The 17,282-nt window shown below is 44.4% G+C and overlaps 1 protein-coding gene across 1 annotated transcript in view; it reads right to left on the minus strand.

Annotated features, from left to right (window-relative positions):
* Positions 1 to 906: 906 nt before the first annotated feature.
* ANKRD24 (ankyrin repeat domain 24) overlaps positions 907 to 17,282 on the minus strand; it is a 95,807-nt gene continuing 79,431 nt past the window's right edge. Inside the window, exons 12-19 of the mRNA XM_086946572.1 lie at positions 14,354 to 14,398; positions 14,052 to 14,141; positions 8,631 to 8,688; positions 7,799 to 7,920; positions 4,158 to 5,684; positions 3,815 to 3,991; positions 2,170 to 2,235; positions 907 to 984 (exon numbers count right to left, since the gene is read on the minus strand). Coding sequence (XP_086802698.1) covers positions 907 to 984; positions 2,170 to 2,235; positions 3,815 to 3,991; positions 4,158 to 5,684; positions 7,799 to 7,920; positions 8,631 to 8,688; positions 14,052 to 14,141; positions 14,354 to 14,398 — 2,163 coding nt within the window. The remainder of the gene's footprint in view (positions 985 to 2,169; positions 2,236 to 3,814; positions 3,992 to 4,157; positions 5,685 to 7,798; positions 7,921 to 8,630; positions 8,689 to 14,051; positions 14,142 to 14,353; positions 14,399 to 17,282) is intronic.

Here is a 17,282-nt window from a genome sequence, read left to right on the forward strand (position 1 = left end):
AGAAATACCCAGTCGGCTGCACCGACATGGCAGCCTGCAAGGGATTAATTTTGCCGAAAGTGCATCCGCCTCTCTAGCAAGTGCACTTATGGCAAACTTGTGCCCACTAATCTGGAGGGAATCTTTAAACCTGGTAGATAGTCCTCTACCAGGTGTTTGGAAGTCTGGTAACCTTGTGGTATCACTGTCCAACTCTTGATGGGGATACATTTGCCAAAGTTCATTTTAACCAGGTCTTCCGGGACTTGGCAAACAGTTATCCAAATGGGGACAGGTCCCTTGCAGCTTTTCAGTACTCCAGCTTTTCAGTTTAATCGGTGCTTCCCTGGAGAAGTCTGCACTGCATGACATTGAGAAATCAAACACCCCAAACACTGCCAAAAGCCAACAACTGTATGTTGTCACGGTGGTGTTAAACGATGGCAGGTCCCACCCTAAGAGATTAATAGGATGCCTCTGGAGTATTAACACATAGGCGATTTCTTGCTCACACTACCAGATGCCGCAGCTAGGCGAGACAAAGTTCTACCGCAAGTGAGTGCATCCCTTGGTTTAGTGTCCCCACGCAGATTTCAAACAAGGGTATTACAACTCTTGTCTACATAATGCACAATGTTGATACTGAATGCAGAACATCTCCCACATGTCTGTATATTGAAAAGAGTGTGCCTCCGCATATACCACTACAGATATGATGCAGACATGAGGCCTCCAGACACACAGAGCTCCATCTGTGCCATTCAGGACCCCCCCCCCCCCCCCCCAATCGAAGGCCATGTGGAGACTCCATGCCGTATTCAGTCTGGAGCATCAGTTCTTCTGGATCTTCATAGGAGCGGTCTCCGGAAGGATGGAGGATCTCAGCTTCACTCAGAGAGATCCAAGCCGTGAGGCGGTAAAGGGCGCTCACCGCCTGTTGTCCTGAAGCCGGCGCATCTTCAAGATCTGCATCAACACATTCTGTGCCTCTTCATCCATGTGTCCCTGTGGGAACATAGACCATGGTCAACGCAAACTGGGGGAAGGGAAAAGTGTCAGCACAACCGCATGGCTGTGCATAGACATGCACACGTGGACAAACATAAACAGACACAGGAACTCATGCACAGCATCTTCATATTCTGTTTACCCCAGTCATTCTTCCCCATGCCAGGAGTGTCTCTGGAGTGTCTCTGGGGTGTGGTTTTTCAATATAACACATTCTGATAAAAGCATAAAGGCAGGCACAGAAACACGGTCACCAGTGCATAGAAACACAATTATACAACACAGACTACTTGAGGCAGACACACATTCCTGACCGACGTGCTCATTAGGTGCCAAGCATAACTTCTAGGAAGACAAACACAAATGCTTATACACAAAACACACAATCAGAGACATAGACTGTATGATGTATTTATCTTTAGAAAAGAAAAACAGGATGTGTGGACGTGTATATTCCATGGGCACGCAACAGTCTCATGCTCACACAACCAATATCTAGGCTGCTAGAACCCTACTTGGCCTTCCAAAAACTTGCTCTACGACCAACGCCATTCGTAAACTACATTGGCTGCCGGTGGCGAAACGCAGTGAGTTTAAGGCTCTCTGCATTGCCCATAAAATCTTGAATCTTTCTTCCCCAGATATCCTGGCGAACCTGCTCTCACCCTACATACCTACTCGCCAGTTACGGTCCATGGGCCAGCATTTGGCGGTTGTCCCTCGGGTGAGGAGGGAGCGATCAGGAGGATGCTCGTTCCGCCTCCTAGCGGCAAAACTCTGGAGCTTCCTCCCGGTGCACATTCTCACCATCACCAACTACATGGTATTTCACAAAGCCAGTAAGATTCATCTTTTTCCTATACTATAGGTTCTGTTCCTCTCAGTATCCCCCCCCACTACTGTTACAGTTAGCGCTGGGACACCCCTTTGCTGGGACAGCTATGTGCTCTAAAAAACCTGTAACATAACATAACAGTCTCATGCTCACACACAATAAATAGACCTTACAACATATATTCAATAGACATTGAACCAGTGCTCATGCACAGAGCCATGAAACACCACCTCATACAGAAAAGGTAACTCAAATATCAGTTCAGACTAGTCAGACTGACCCATTTCTTTCTACTGGTGACCTTTCACCTGAAGAGTGATATTTGATCAGAGAGAACAGAGACTGACCTGAATGGCACTTAGTAGGTAGGTCCGGTACAATGCAATACGCGAACGATGTTGCCTTTCTGTGTCCTACAAACATCAAGCAATTTATTATTAACCAATCAGACTCCAGAGAAGTATCAACCAATCCCTGAACTGGACAGAACTGACCTATCACTAAATAGGATAGCACTGATTCCTGTATGAAAAGATCAATATAGACCAATGGAGGCCAGTGATGATTGCAAATGATGTACAGGGCACATCTCCCCTATTAAAATGCAGCTTATTACAGCCATTCTGGGATGACATTTTAACAATGGGCTGATGGATGGGGTCTATTTATGAAAGTATTTTAAAATGTTAGGCTTGTATGATGTTGCAAATATATACAATGAAACAGTTTCAGAGAAATGGTATGCTCGCAAAAGATGGCCCTGCATGGGTGTTGCCACCAAAGCATTGCATGTCTTGGCAGCAGGAAATGATCTCACAATGGCACCACCAAGGCAACTTTAAAGTATTAGCATTAAATCAAAGTTATTGAGGCCTCAAATACACAGAGCTATCCAGACAGGTATCTCAGGACTTACATTCTTGTGATGACTATGCAATTGTGGGATGATGGAGGTGGACAGGTAAATACTCAGGGCTCAGGTACACAGAGAGGCTCACCAAGGTATGGGTGGATGAGGCAGATAAAAGTAGCTCAGGACTCAAGTACTGATGAGGTTCACGTAGATGTGGAATAATCAAGCGGCACAAAGAGTTACTCAGGACTCAGCGACTTCAAGAGGTCTACCGAGATGTGAGACGATAAAGCGATATCAGTAACTCAAGACTCGACCACTTCGCGAGGTCGAGTCAGGTTCATGGTCAGGAAGGGGTCCAATTGAAAAAAAGATCCAGGAAAATGGCACCGACTGCTAAAACACTGGCCAACAACGGCTGATAGTAACATCTCAGATGGAGTCAATTGCTGTGTTGTGGGGTTTCAACTATGTGAGTGATGCATGGAAACATCTACTATGTGACATTGTAGCATAACAGTCTCCAGTTGGGTAGTTATATACGTTACATTATCCTCTGTGTGCATTTTATCTTGTGTGGCCATTAAAACATTGTGAGTTAGACAATCCTTTGTTGGAGTTTTAATTGTACTGTCTGTAGTGGGAGCCTAAAGACATCAAAGACCTGAGAATGGCTCAAATGGGGCGAGGGATCAGCTTTTGTGCTTTGACTTAAGTTAAGATATCTCCGGCGGGAAACAAATATGTTACATTTTCATGGTCGAGAAAATATCTCAATCTTTAATAGTCATAAGATGTATTCTTTATTTAGCATGTATTTGCAAATAGCTTGACATGGAACATTTCTGTATCCAACTATTATTTTTCCATTCTAGTGTGGTGGTCATTTAATCTTAAGGGCGCATGGGGGGTAAGTTGTCAATATAATGATGTTGCAGTTAGGGCTACATCTTTCACTGTGATGATATTGCAAGCTCTGTATTAGTCTGCCCTGACTACATGTGTAGGCCTCTAGCTATGGTGCCCTGTTAAATAGCTTTTGATTCTAAGTTCTTCATCTGCGTCCTCCTGTAAAGGCTTCTGGCAAATTCACTAGTCAATAATGCGATCTACAGATCGCAGAAGTAGTCGCTCCTTACTGTCAGTTGTTGCTGCATGGCTTTCAGCTTGCTTTGCAGTGCATCTAGCTCCTGCTGGGTTTGGTGCTGCTTCTGGTATTGCCCTGGTTTGGGGAGGACCCCTCCCTGGCTGGAGAGCTGTGAAAGGCTGTTGAGGGCCTCCTTCAGCTTGAAGACTTCCTTGGATAATTCTGTGATCTGCAAAGAGTTTACAGAAGAGGTTTGATTACAAGCACAAGCGGTCAGACGAAGCAGTCGGAGGAATCTCATGTTGTCAAGGGCAAGGGTGGGAAAGGTAGAAGTGAAGGCAAAAAAGGGTGAAGGTTAAAGAAGTGGGGACCTGGATACCCAGAAATATTCTTACCTTGCGATCCTTTTCCTTGACCACATTGGCTGAGGCCTCAATGTGACCGTGCAGCTCCTGGACTCTGTGTGACTCTGACTTGAGGGTTTCTAGCTGCTTCTGGACCGTGGCCAGTTGCGCCTCAGCAGATTGACGCTCGCTCTTCATGAACAGCGCCTCCCTCTGCACCTGGAATACCTCTGTGCAGGTCTTCTCATGCTTTACAGTCAGGTCATTCAGCTTCAGGTTCAACGTATTGACCTCGGCTTCCAGGGTGCAGCGGATCTGCTCGTGCTCTAGCTCCGCCTCTGTCCTCCGACTGTTGGATTCCAGCTCCTTCTGAAGCCGCTGCACGTCCTGGTCCTTAGCTGCCAACTTCTGCTCTACCTCTTTCACCCTGGCTTTCGCCTCTTGAAGTGCGGCCTCCAGAGATTCCTTGGCCCGTACTTGCTCTGAAAGCTGAGTAACTTCTTGTTTGTATGCATCGGATGTTCTTTGCTGCAAGCTCACTTCCTGCTTGGCCCGACTGTGCATTTCCTCAAGCTCGAGCAGCTTCTGGTTGGCCTCAGCCAGGGACCCTTTGAGTTTCTCCTCTGTCTCCTCGTGGTCCTCCTTGGACGCAGAGGAGGAACTCATCTGCTCCTTCAGACGGCTCACCTCCTCCTGAGCCTTCTCGTAGTCAGCTTGTAGCTGCTCAAGCTGTTCTTTGACCATCACATGTTGGACCCTAAGGTCATTCAGCTGTGTTTGGACCTCCCGAAACTCTTCTGTTCCAACTTGAGTTTCAGGTGAGCCTTCGGGAGATCCGGCAGCCTTTTCCTTGACTGATGTCTGAAGGTTTTTTAGCTCCTCCTTGGCCTTCCTGTACTTCTCAAGCAGTGAGGCCTTCTCTTTGGAGACCTCTTCCAAGGATTTGCTGAGAGAGACCCTCATCTTCTCCTGCTCTTCGAGAGAAAGACTCTCAGCAGTACCCCCTTCCTCTGATGTTGTCCTGCTCTCTAGTTCCTTTATTCTCTCTTCCTTTTGTCTCAGATCCTCTACAGCCTTTTGCAAATCCCCTTTCACCTTCTCTAGCTCAGCCTGGTGGCTCACCAAGCCCTCCTTCTCCTCCACTGAGAGAATTCCCAGCTGTATCTGCTCTTGCAGCCGGCCAACCTCTGCCAAAGCATCTGCATATTTCCCTTGGAGGTCAGTCAGGTTTGTGGTCAATTCTTCTTCCTTTCCCACACTATTCTCTTTTACTGTTTCTGAGGTGGTGGGCTCCTTCCCTCCTTCCGCTGAATGTTCAGCCAATGACTGGGCATGGGCTTCTTCCAAAGCGCGGATCTTCTCTTCGTAGTCCGCTTTGAGCTGCTCGTACGCTTCCGCGGGCACCAGCTTGCAAGACGCTTCGCCCTCACTCTCCAGTGTCTTGGTCGCAGCTTGCGCCTCCGCGTACTGCTCCTTCAGCCGGTCAAACTCGGTCTTGAGGGAGTCGTAGAGGATGATGGGGATAAAGTCAGCCGAGGCATCCATGTCGGTGTCATCCTTCTCATAGCCCTCCAAAATCTGTTGAGAAAAAAACACTGTGAACATTTTCATGATGTGCTCTTCATAAGATTGCACAAAAGGCACAAGATTTTTGCTAATACATCAGCATTTTTTTCTTCATCATGAAAATGGAAATGCTTAAGAGGTTGATAAATCTAAGTTGGGCACAAATTTTCTTTTTGTGAATTAGAGACACTGTTAGGAAAAGGAGGGGTAGGGGTTCAGCAATGACCTTTGAGTAAAATATAACAACAAAAACTTAGAGACCCTCAGGTTAGATACAAATCCCTAGAGGAGATGCTAAAGAGAGGAGAGGAGTTTGGGAGAGGAGTTGGCCTAACGGCTAGGGAGCTCGACCTTGGACCTGGGTAACTGGGTTCGAGTCTCGGTAACGACGCCAAACATCCTGTGATTCTGGGCAAATCACTTAATCTCCCCACGCCTAACAAAAATGAATGTGTGCCCTCATGTAACGTAACTAGTGCTACGTAAAGCGCTCTGATACCCGATTCGGGTAAAGTTCGCGCTATATAAAACTCTTTAAAAAAAACATTAATAGTGCTCATGTTGGATGGAGGGAGATGTGGAGGTATACATTTCATGAAGATGACTTGGTTTGGAGGTCATCACTTCACTGAGACTTTTACATCCAGAATGCTTCGCAGCAGAATTTCTCTAATCCAGTGATACTCAAAGTACGGCCCGGGGGCCGCATGCGGCCCTCCTGACCTTCACAAGCAGCCCCCTGGCCAACAGCAGCGCTGGGCTGCTGTTTACTCGACTCAGCATTAACAGCAAAAAAGCTTAATAAAGAGGGAAGTATTTATTTAAATGTTAAGCAAAATTAAAGAAAGGAAGTAACTAAGGTGTCTCGCACCTCTTAATGTTAGGAACTCCTCCATTTCTATAGACATCTTGCAAAAAACCTGTGAAAATATGATAGTATCTATAAAATGCCAAAAGTGTATGGTGTATTTCATTAACGTGCATGAGATTATATCCGTGCACTGAGAAGTATCATTTTAAAAGTGATAGTTTTCAAACAAGAATTTAGAAACACATTCTTCACCACATCCTGACAACAATGCCAATAGTGAACAAAGAAGCAAGTCAGTTGTTATGTGCAACCTTTGGGTGGCCTGGGTTCCTATTCCAAATGAACAATTCTATAGTTCATTAAATGAAACACAGGAGAATGTTTTGTACAGCGCACATACCGAAGTCATGTATTTCAAGGTTCTTTTTATGTGATAATGAAGGAAATGGAGGGATAGTGAAATAAAAAAATTGCCTTGGATCACACCATTTGGGAAAGGGGGAAGCCATGATTAATCCCAAGTTTTCTGGTTTCACATTGTGCAGTTCAGCCACTAGATATTTATTTTCTGCTCCCCCTATAACCACCATACCACTAACACCACCGCCCCCAAGCAAACAGCAGTTCACCCATCCCTCGCCCTACCACCACCCTGCTGGGATCAAGGTGGCCCTCGCTCACATCAGAAACCAAACATTTTGGTCCTTGGGAAAATGTTTGCGTATATGCATGCTCTAATCCATATGTGAAACTATGTAACACGTTAGTAGAGCATGTTACCAGTATTGGGGCATCTGTAGGATACAAGCTTCACCCTTCCTTCAGAAAGATACATTAATTGCTGTTGTTCAAAGTGTATGTTTACTTTACTTTGAAGGTAAAATGGTTCAAACATGGCTCATTTGTCATGGTTCTGTCCTTAACGTTTGATGCAGGGCAGAAGATGAGTGTGCTTGATGGGGGATCTGGGGGAAGGCTGAAGGTTCTGAAAGGCAGAGCTGTGTCTATTGTTTGTCTCTTGCAGGTCCACCTATGAAACAGAGGCAGCTGGCAGTGCTTGTGTTCTGGTGAGTGTCCAATAGATAGGTGGGTTCTCCTACTGTAATGTTTAAGGAAGGTTGGTGACAGTGATACAAGCCAGACATGTGACTGAGTACACCCCTGCTCTGGTGGCCACTTGCGGGCACCAGCATGCCTACCATTTTAGTGATTTTCATCAGGGCCAATGGCCCTCTCCTTTCAGCCTCTGAACGAGGGATAGTTCAAAGATGCTTAAAAGCTGTGGATGGCTTGTAACACCTCAAGTGGCGGTTACCTGAATCTTTTCCTGCAGATCTTTATTTTCAGCTGTGAGGGTCTCCACCTGAGTCTGGAGCACCCCCAGCAGATCTTCGGAGGACCCGGTCAGCGTCTTCTTCGACAGCAGCATCTCTGCCCCTGAAATCAGGAAAGACGAGGTGACGTCTCAACATCAGCCAAAGGTCATCACCCACTATTACCTCAAGTCTTTCACCAAGAACTAAAAAGATGCCTACAATACTTGGATGCAATGGGAAGCCATTGGTACTATCAATCCCACGGGTAACACTACTCTCCCTCTCCTCTTAGAGAAGGATCTCAAATATCAGCGTAACAGAGACTCTTCGAAAGGGGCAGTGTTTTGAGAACCCGTCTGGATTCTGAGCAGTACATGATGGGAGATGATGGAGATGGAGACGTACATGATGGGAGATGATGGAGATGGAGACGTACATGATGGGAGATGATAGAGATGGAGACGTGCATGATGGGAGATGATAGAGATGGAGACGTACATGTTGGGAGTTGATGGAGATGGAGGTGTAGATGATGGGAGATGATGGAGGTGGAGACGTACATGATGGGAGATGATGGAGGTGGAGATGTAGGTGTCTGGGTTTGAAGTGAGATGGAAACGAGGATGGTGATGGAGGTGTAGATGAATATGATGATGGTGAGGATAATGACGTGACGTACATGAGAGAGGAATGATGGAGATGGGCATGGGAACACATGGAGGTTTAGATGGGAATGGATGGAAAAAATCGGGAGGGAAAAGGGATATAAATGAAGCTAACACCTCATACACAAAACTCACTTTAGGAATATAATGATATACATGAACCTACCAGGGAAATCCAGCAGCTCTTCCTCAACGCCAGCATCCGCAGAATTTTGGTTTTCATTCTAGAGAGTGAAACAGAAAGGATTGGCCTTTTTAGGTTTCCTGACCTTTGTGTCCTCTTTCGTTGTGGACTAGTTCATAAATAGGTCTCATTTATGTGGACCAGACCCTCACAAACTGCTCCTCGGCTTCTCTGGCTTCCACCCAAGCCTCACAGGCTTCACATTTCCATTTGTCGTCTACTTGGAAATCATCCTAGAATCATGCAGTTTGTTACCAGAGTGGTACCACCAGCTCAAGGTTTTATTGGCTGTCTGATATTTGTGCACTCCCTGGGTGGTCTACAGCTTTTTCCTTGCATTATATTTTTCTAGTTATCTATATTGAATGATCAACATTATATTAACTAAATATTTTAACAAGAATGCCTGCTGTTCTTTCTCTTTCTAACATCATTTATTAGTTCCTTCTGTTATGCTTCACAGCAAAACTAAATTTAAATACACTACACAGAACATCAATACACTCAGAAATCAATTATTTTAAATATTAGGAAAATGTACATGAAGCTACCATAAAACTCCAGAGGGTGACTACAATTATTTTACATTTCCAAATATTTCCCCATGTCTCACAAGTACAATGTTTATCTCAGACTTGATATGTGACTTTCTTCCTGGATGCTAAGGTTGTCATTTCCTGTACTAATTTCTCAATGTGCAATTTCTCCCAGTTTGAATGATCACTAATTTGGATCAGTCCGGCGCAGATCTCACCTGGACAGCTGTCTGTTCACCCCAAAACCAACACCCCACATACACCGCTTCCTCTTTGCTAATGGATACTACCCTCTTTTGAATGTTGGTATCCACTCCTTGGTTTAGAGTTGTGATTGTTGCTGCAATCTATTGATATACAGAATTGAAATTCCGAGACGGGGGTCCTTTCCATGCCCCCTTCTTCTTCCGAATTGAAACGAGTTGCGCCACATCGCGCCATTGCTACATTGTGAAATGTCTATGATTTTGCTCATCGTGGCCGTTCAATGTAAAACCCCTTAGAACATCAGGTCTATGTCAACGTAGCTGGTTTTGTAGCAGGTCAGGGGGTGCAGTTACTAGTATAGGAAGGTATGTGAATTCTGGCATAGACGAACTGATGCAAATAGTTCAAGTGAGCAACTTTCCTGCTTGGTTCCAGGTATGTGCCCTACTCTAGTTACAGACCAATTAAGTGATTTGCAGTGGATCACACAAGTATTTTCTGGTGTCAGAGCCAGGATTAAAAGCTAGGTCTCATTGTGCCAAGCCACTAGAAGACTGATGATTAGAAGGCGTGATAGTAATCAACCTTCGGGAATTTCTATTGGCTCCTGCTGAAAGAGATGTTCAGGAAAGTGGGGTCTATTCAAATTTAACTTTCTCCCCTAGGTAGATTCCACCATGTCTTAGTAAAGTTGTCACTAAAACTAATCCCTTGCCCCAAAAATGGTATAACAAGGACTGTAGAGAGGCACATACAGCTCTCATCTCTGCCATTAAATCTCGGGACATGGTTAAAGTGAGAGCTGCTAGACTCCATTACAAAAAAACCCTTAGCAAAGCCAAAAGGGAGTGGGAGGATGAGTTCTGGTCAGATCTTTTAGAGGCATCATCCTCTAATAACCAGAAAAGGTTTTGGGAGTTGGTTAAATGGGGCAAAAACATCGACTCTTCTACACCCGGAAATAATGTGCCACTCGAGGATTGGGTATCATTTTACTCGGCCCAATTTAGAGCTGGGGACGATGATACTTCAAATCCCTCAGGCAATCCACTCACGCAGACCCCAGAAAGCGGGAAACTCACCTTTACGGTTGCTGAGGTTGAGCTGGCATTGGCACTTACTCTCCGAGGCAAAGCCCCCGGTATGGACCTAATCCCGGCGGATCTTTTTAAATCTAATCCCACTTTGTGGCTCCCGTATATCACTAGAATAGCTAATACTTTGGCACTTGGAGCTACAGTCCCGAAATCCTGGAAAGGGGCAGAAATAGTTCCAGTCTATAAAAAGGGTGATAAATCTATTCCAGCAAACTACCGCCCTATCAGTTTAATCGACTCGATTCAAAAGATAGTGGCGCGTATGGTTTTGGGAAGGGTCCAGGGTTGGATAGAAATGGAGAACATCCTGTCCCCCATGCAGGTGGGCTTCAGATCGGGAATGAGCACCATAGATCAGGTTTTTAGATTCTGCCTGATCTATTGGAAGGAGGTTTGGTTAGGTGGTGGTAACGTCTATGCTGCATTCATTGATCTGAAGTCCGCCTTCGATCTGGTGCCCAGGGACAGGTTGTGGGGTGTGCTGGTAACTTTGGGATGCCCACCCGAATTATTGGACCTTATTATAAGGCTCCACGAGGACAACTTTGCGAGGGTGAGGTGGGGGGGTCAGGGACAAGTCACAGAAACTTTCCCCGTAACACGAGGCGTTCGCCAGGGGTGTGTCCTGGCCCCTACCCTGTTCCTCCTTTTTATCAACCAAGTTGTTAAATTTTTCTTGGATACTCCCACTGATGCCCCAATGTTGGCAGGGATGAGGTTCCCGCTACTCATCTTTGCAGATGACACTCTAATCCTCTCTAAAACACGCAGCGGACTACAGCGGGCTTTGGACCGCTTTGAGGAGTTTTGTGCCATCAACAACCTGGTAGTCAACGTGGGGAAAACAAAATTTATGGTCTTCACAAAAAACCACCCAGTCCGAAGTTCAGTGAAGATGAATGGAGTAAACCTTGAACAGGTTGATACCATGACCTATCTAGGGGTCACCCTTGATAGCCATCTGAGATGGAAGGATCAGATCAATATGCAACAACTCAAACTTGCCAGGCTTACTGGCTATCTCGTTAAAGAGCAGAAGGAATCAATCACTAGACGGGTCCTGCCGGCCCTTAAGATCTATGATGTTAAAATCTCTACAGCCATCTTATATGGCGCAGATCTATGGGGTCATATGGACTTGTCTAATCTGTATAAAACTCAATGTAGATTCCTCCGAAACCTAGTGGGCCTTCCACAGTCTACACCCTCGCTCCCTCTCTGCCTAGATCTTGGCACCCCCCCCATAAATGAAATGGCAAGATTTAGGTTAGTGGCATTGTGGAGACGAATATGGACATCCCCAGACTTATTCCTTTTTGCAAAGGAATTGTCAGAAGTTAGGTCCATCAGGGGTTCAGGGAAAATACCATGGCTCATTGCTGTAAAAACAATTCTGATAGACATGGGCTTGGAACATCTTTGGTCATCCCCACAATCTAATCCCTTCCCACCTAAAGATGAATTTAAATCTCTATATTGGGCCACTACCCGCCTAAAAAGAGTGATGCTGTCCAATAAAAATGACCTCACAGGCAGGTTTCTAACATTCAAAATTGACCTATTGAGAGAGCCATACTGGGATGTTATTTCCCGACCGCTAGATAAGAAATTGTACCATCAGTTTAGAGTGGGCGCTTTGCCATTAAACATCTTTCTGAACAAATGGTCCACAGGGATATCACCTTATTGTATGTGCTGCTTAGGTCATATTGAGTCAGAAGGTCACTTCCTTTTTGCCTGTCCTAGGTATGGAGCACCTCGGAAAAAATGGCTAAAACCTCTGTTCCAAAATTTACCATATAAAACAGCAATGGAAGCCATACAGGTGCTCAGGACTAACACCTCAGAGGTCTTTGTGGTAGCCTTGGCAAAGTACTTGGGCTGGGCTTGGCTCCTTAGGTTAAAAAAGCGCTCGTCTTAGCGCCAAGTGCAAAAGTCGTTCTGCTATTTGCCATAATCTGTTTAGTTTAAGTATACACCTGTTAAACCACCCTACGACTATGTCCTATTAACTGCATTCATTGTTCGCGATCTAGAACTGTAATCCTAACTTTTTAAATATTTTTTGTCTTTTCCTATTTTTTTTTAAATTCTACATAAAATATTCAGGTTTTTTTTTATTCACTAATTGAAATTTAATCCTGTTTTATTCACTTGTTAAGAAATGCTCTTTTGTTTGTGCACGTATGTATTTTTGTGAGTGTCTAAATAATAATTATGTTCATTGATTTCCATTGGATATTTTAAATGAACCAGTTATAGTCTTTTGTATTTTAATATGTCTTTTATGATTGCTAATAATCGAAATAAAGACTTTAAAACCTGAAACCTGAACCTGAAACCTGACATGGGGGAGTTTTCTTCCTCGCCTCCTGGTACAGACATTGCTGTAAATTTACTTAAGGGGTCTTGTCTATTGTAATTTCCAACCCCTTGGTTTTGAGAAGCGTTCTACTGAAAAGCTCAGCATTAATGAGTTGATTGTATTTTATGTAGAAAGAATGAAACACATGAAATTTATGAATTTAGCAGAAATGTATTCAACATGCAACAATGTGGTTATGATAACTTAGGGTCTGTGAACAGTTGTAATGATAGATTGTTGAGAAAACAACTTAATCAATTCTCTGGCCAAATCTGATGACTTCTGAGGATGCGGGTTCTAAAGCCTATCTTAAAAAAAAAAGTTGAACTCACGATCTAGGGTTTTTGGGTGGATATTCCATCTCTTGGTATGCGAGAAATACACCATCGTCTACACCTGCAGCGGTAGGTCGGCCGTATTTAAAAATGGCTGCCATGAAAGCATGAGCTGAAATGGCAAAATCCGACAGTGGAATGAACCACTTAATTACAGCCCCCCTACACAAATGGTTGAGCTTCCAGAGTCGATAGCAAGCACAGGAATATGCATTCCATTTAGAGGACATTGTTGGTAGCCACCTTTCAAATGTCCCTGTCATGCTGGGGTTTTTACCCTACTTGTGAGGTATACTTGAATTTAAATTTTCTGAAAGACCACCCTGGACTGCAGGGGGTTGTTTCATGGTGTTAATGTCACTAAAAATGATGTTGGACGAGTTGCCCGTATTTGTTTGATTGTTCCATGATCACTTGTGGTAGTGGCAACCCCGGCTCATGACGGTCCTAATGTTGGAGGAGAAGTCTCCGCCATTGAATTGTAAGTCTTTTGGTCAACTCATATTTATTGAGGGCAGATGGAACATTGGTTGATTTTTGGCAGACGTCTCTATCTCACCCTTCCCTCAATCAACTCGAGGACCGGTGAGCCTTCAATCAAAGTTACAAGTTATACTACATTTGCTCAGTCTTGGAGGAAACAAGAATCTCATCCCTGGGCACCGACGTCCTTCAGATAGATGAGCTAATCGGATTAACAGAGATCTTCCACAGGAAACTTGACTCTTGTAGGTCTGCAATGTCCCAAAAGTATGTCCACCTAAATTTAAAGGGATGAAGGGATTCCTCTCAAATATTTCTGAACTTTCTCCTGCCCTTTAGTTACAACCTCCCAGCCCGCGGACAGTCAAATTCAACTGTACCTTAAGATGGCTATGCAGTGCCTCCATCTCCTGTCTGAGTTGCTCTTTCTCTTGGTCTTTCTCTGCCAGCTGTTTTTGGAGAACGCAGATCTGTAGGGTGAGGAGAGGGAGGGACTCGTTATACAGGGTTCCACTTTAACAATTGTTTCCATAGTACAAGAATTCCTACCCTCATCGCCATACTCTGGAGTCAAGCCGCACCGCATGAGCGAGAGGTGAAACAACCACAGGAACGTCTCATTCAAGGCAGTATGGACATGATGTTTGGAAATACTTGAGCGATGAGATGAGAAAGTATTTACCTGTTCTTCATAGGAGCGGGTGGTGCCCTCTTCTACATTAAGTCGCTGCAGAGGGGTAAGAGAAAAGGGATCATTTATGACTGGGACGATCAACTGTAAATCAAACACATCACAACAAAACCAAACTTGACAATGAAGAGCACACAACTATCAATGACTTAAGATACTTCTATACAACCCACGCAAATTAAGTGTTAGGAGTGATATGTATGATTCTTGTGTTCATCAACCCTATGTGATACATTTACAGAAGTAGTCTCACAGACCCTCCACTAGCCTTCATTCTAGGTGCAAACACAAATAATTGTCTTTGTCTCCATCCAAGTGTCTGTGATCTGTGTATCCACCTTCCGACACCTTTTGTATGCCTTTTCTCATCCAATATTTTTAATTCAAGTGCAGCAGAACTCAATTCCTCATAAGTCTCAATTTGTTTTGTAGATATTGAGATTCTTTGTTCTCTGACCTCGACGTGCTTAGGGCACTGATTTCAATCACAGCCCTTTTCATTGCCTGTTCACATTTTGTGTACTTGTGTTATATTATGTTATGCAGATTTGTACAGTGCACTATTTACCTAGTAGGGTATCCGGTGCTATGCAGGTGTGAGTCTAGATACACCTAGGGCCTAGTGGGACTGCTCAAAAAGCCAGTTCTTCAGCTTCTTGTGTGAATTCAAGAAGTGAGAAGGTGGTTCTTGTGTGTATGGGGCCGGTCATTCCACGCTTTAGGTGTGATGTAGGAGAGGGCTCGACCGCTGGATCTGGTTTTCCGTACGCGTGGGATCTGTGCAAGTAGGAGTCCAGATGAGTGGAGGTGTCTGGAAGGTTTGTGAAAGCAAACACAATTGTTGAGGTACGCTGGGCAGTGTTTGTCCTGTCTTCAAAATGTGGGTGAGGAGTTTTAATTGTGCTCGTTTGTGAATGTGGAGCCAGTGGAGTGCCCTCAAGTGTTGTGTGATGTTAGTATGGGGTGGGGTGGGAGGTTGAGAGTACTTCTGGCCATCGAGTTATGTGATGTGATGCGGTGCCATGTAGGTGGTCAGTCCCAGTGCCCAAGCCTTTCATTGAGTGTTTCTCTGCCTCCGTGATTCCGGCCACTGGGAATTGATATTACCAAACCTACAATCTTTCCTGAGGACGCTCGACAACTCCCTGTCTCTGTGAGGTATATGCTGAGTGGTGGACAGTGCAGAGCAAAATGGTTCATTCTCATTTACAGATATTTTCTAGGGGTCTGCTAAATTGTGTATTTATTCTGTGAAAGTTTTCAGAATTCCTTAAAATTGATCTAGGTGATAAATTCCCTCTTTTTCTCGTTTACATTTACAGATGCTTTACGGTTAGGGACTCTGCTGCTGCGCTATAATCTAGGGTCTGAATGACAGTTTTTATTCATGCTCATTAGGTCTATACTGATTGGGATTTGTGCCGTTCTCTACCGTCTAGGCCCTGGATGGTGATAACTCCACTCTCTATGATCCGTATCTTGGACGGTGATTTCTACTCTCCATGATTTGTCTTCTGTATATGTGCAGTCACCCTCTACGAACTGTAACTTAGATGGTAATTGCTCCCTTCTCTAAAAATCTTTGACATGAGTAGTCTTTGCTCAACTTTCTATAATCTATATGATCTTGTTCGGGTTGCTCTTTTCTGCATGATATGTATTCTCTATAGTGACTTTTACCCACTCTATGATCTCTATCTTGGATAGTGACCAGTCTCCTCTCTATGATCCGTTTCCTAGAGGGTGTTGGCTCCACTCGCTATGATTTATACCATAGACGGAGATTACTCTGCACTCTAAGATCTCTATCTTGGATTAAGATTGAGCTCCTCTCTATGATCAGTGTCCTAGATAGGGTTTGCCCCTTTCTCTTTAATCCATATGTATCATGGATTGTGCTTAGTCCCTCTCTATCATCTCTATGATCTGTTGGATGTGATTGCTCTCCTCACTATGATCAGTGGCCTAGATAGGGTTTGCTCCACGCTCTACCATCTGTATCATAGGTGGAGATCAGTCCCTACTCTATGATCTCAATGGTCTCTAGCTTGGATGTTGATTGCCCTCCTCTCTATGATCAGTGTACTAGATGCTGTTTGCTACAATCTCCATGATCTATACCATGATGTAGATTAGACTGCACTCTATGATCTCTTTTTTGGATGGGGATTGCTCTTCTCCCTATGATCAGTGTCCTAGTATTGTTTGCTCAACTCTCTATGATCCATACCATAGAGGGAAATTAGTCCGCACTCTATGATCTCTATCATCGATGGATATTTGTCTCCTCTCTATGATCACTGTCCTAGATAGTGTTTGCTCAACTCTCTATGATCCATACCATAGAGGGAGATTAGTCTGCACTCTATGATCTCTTTCATCAATGGGTATTTGCCTCCTCTCTATGATCACTGTGCTAGATAGTGTTTGCTTCACTCTCTACAATCTGTATCACAGAGGGTGATCAGTCCCTACTCTATGATCTCTACGATGTGTTGGATGTTGATGGCTCTCCTCTCTATGATCACTGTCCTAGATAGTGTTTGCTTCACTCTCTACGATCTGTATCACAGAGGGGGATCAGTCCCTACTCTATGATCTCTACGTTGTGTTGGATGTTGATGGCTCTCCTCTCTATGATCACTGTCCTAGATAGTGTTTGCTTCACTCTCTATGATCTGTATCACAGAGGGTGATCAGTCCCTACTCTATGATCTCTATGATGTGTTGGATGTTGATGACTCTCCTCTCTATGATCACTGTCCTAGATAGTGTTTGCTCCACTCTCTACGATCTATACCATAGATGTAGATTAGTCTGCACTCTATGATCTCTATCTTGGATGGGGATTGCTCTCCTCTCTATGATCACTGTCCTAGATAGTGTTTGCCCCACTCTCTAAGATCTATACCATAGATGT

The sequence above is a fragment of the Lissotriton vulgaris genome, chromosome 12 (assembly GCF_964263255.1).
Source record: "Lissotriton vulgaris chromosome 12, aLisVul1.2, whole genome shotgun sequence".
Lineage (NCBI taxonomy): Eukaryota > Metazoa > Chordata > Amphibia > Caudata > Salamandridae > Lissotriton > Lissotriton vulgaris.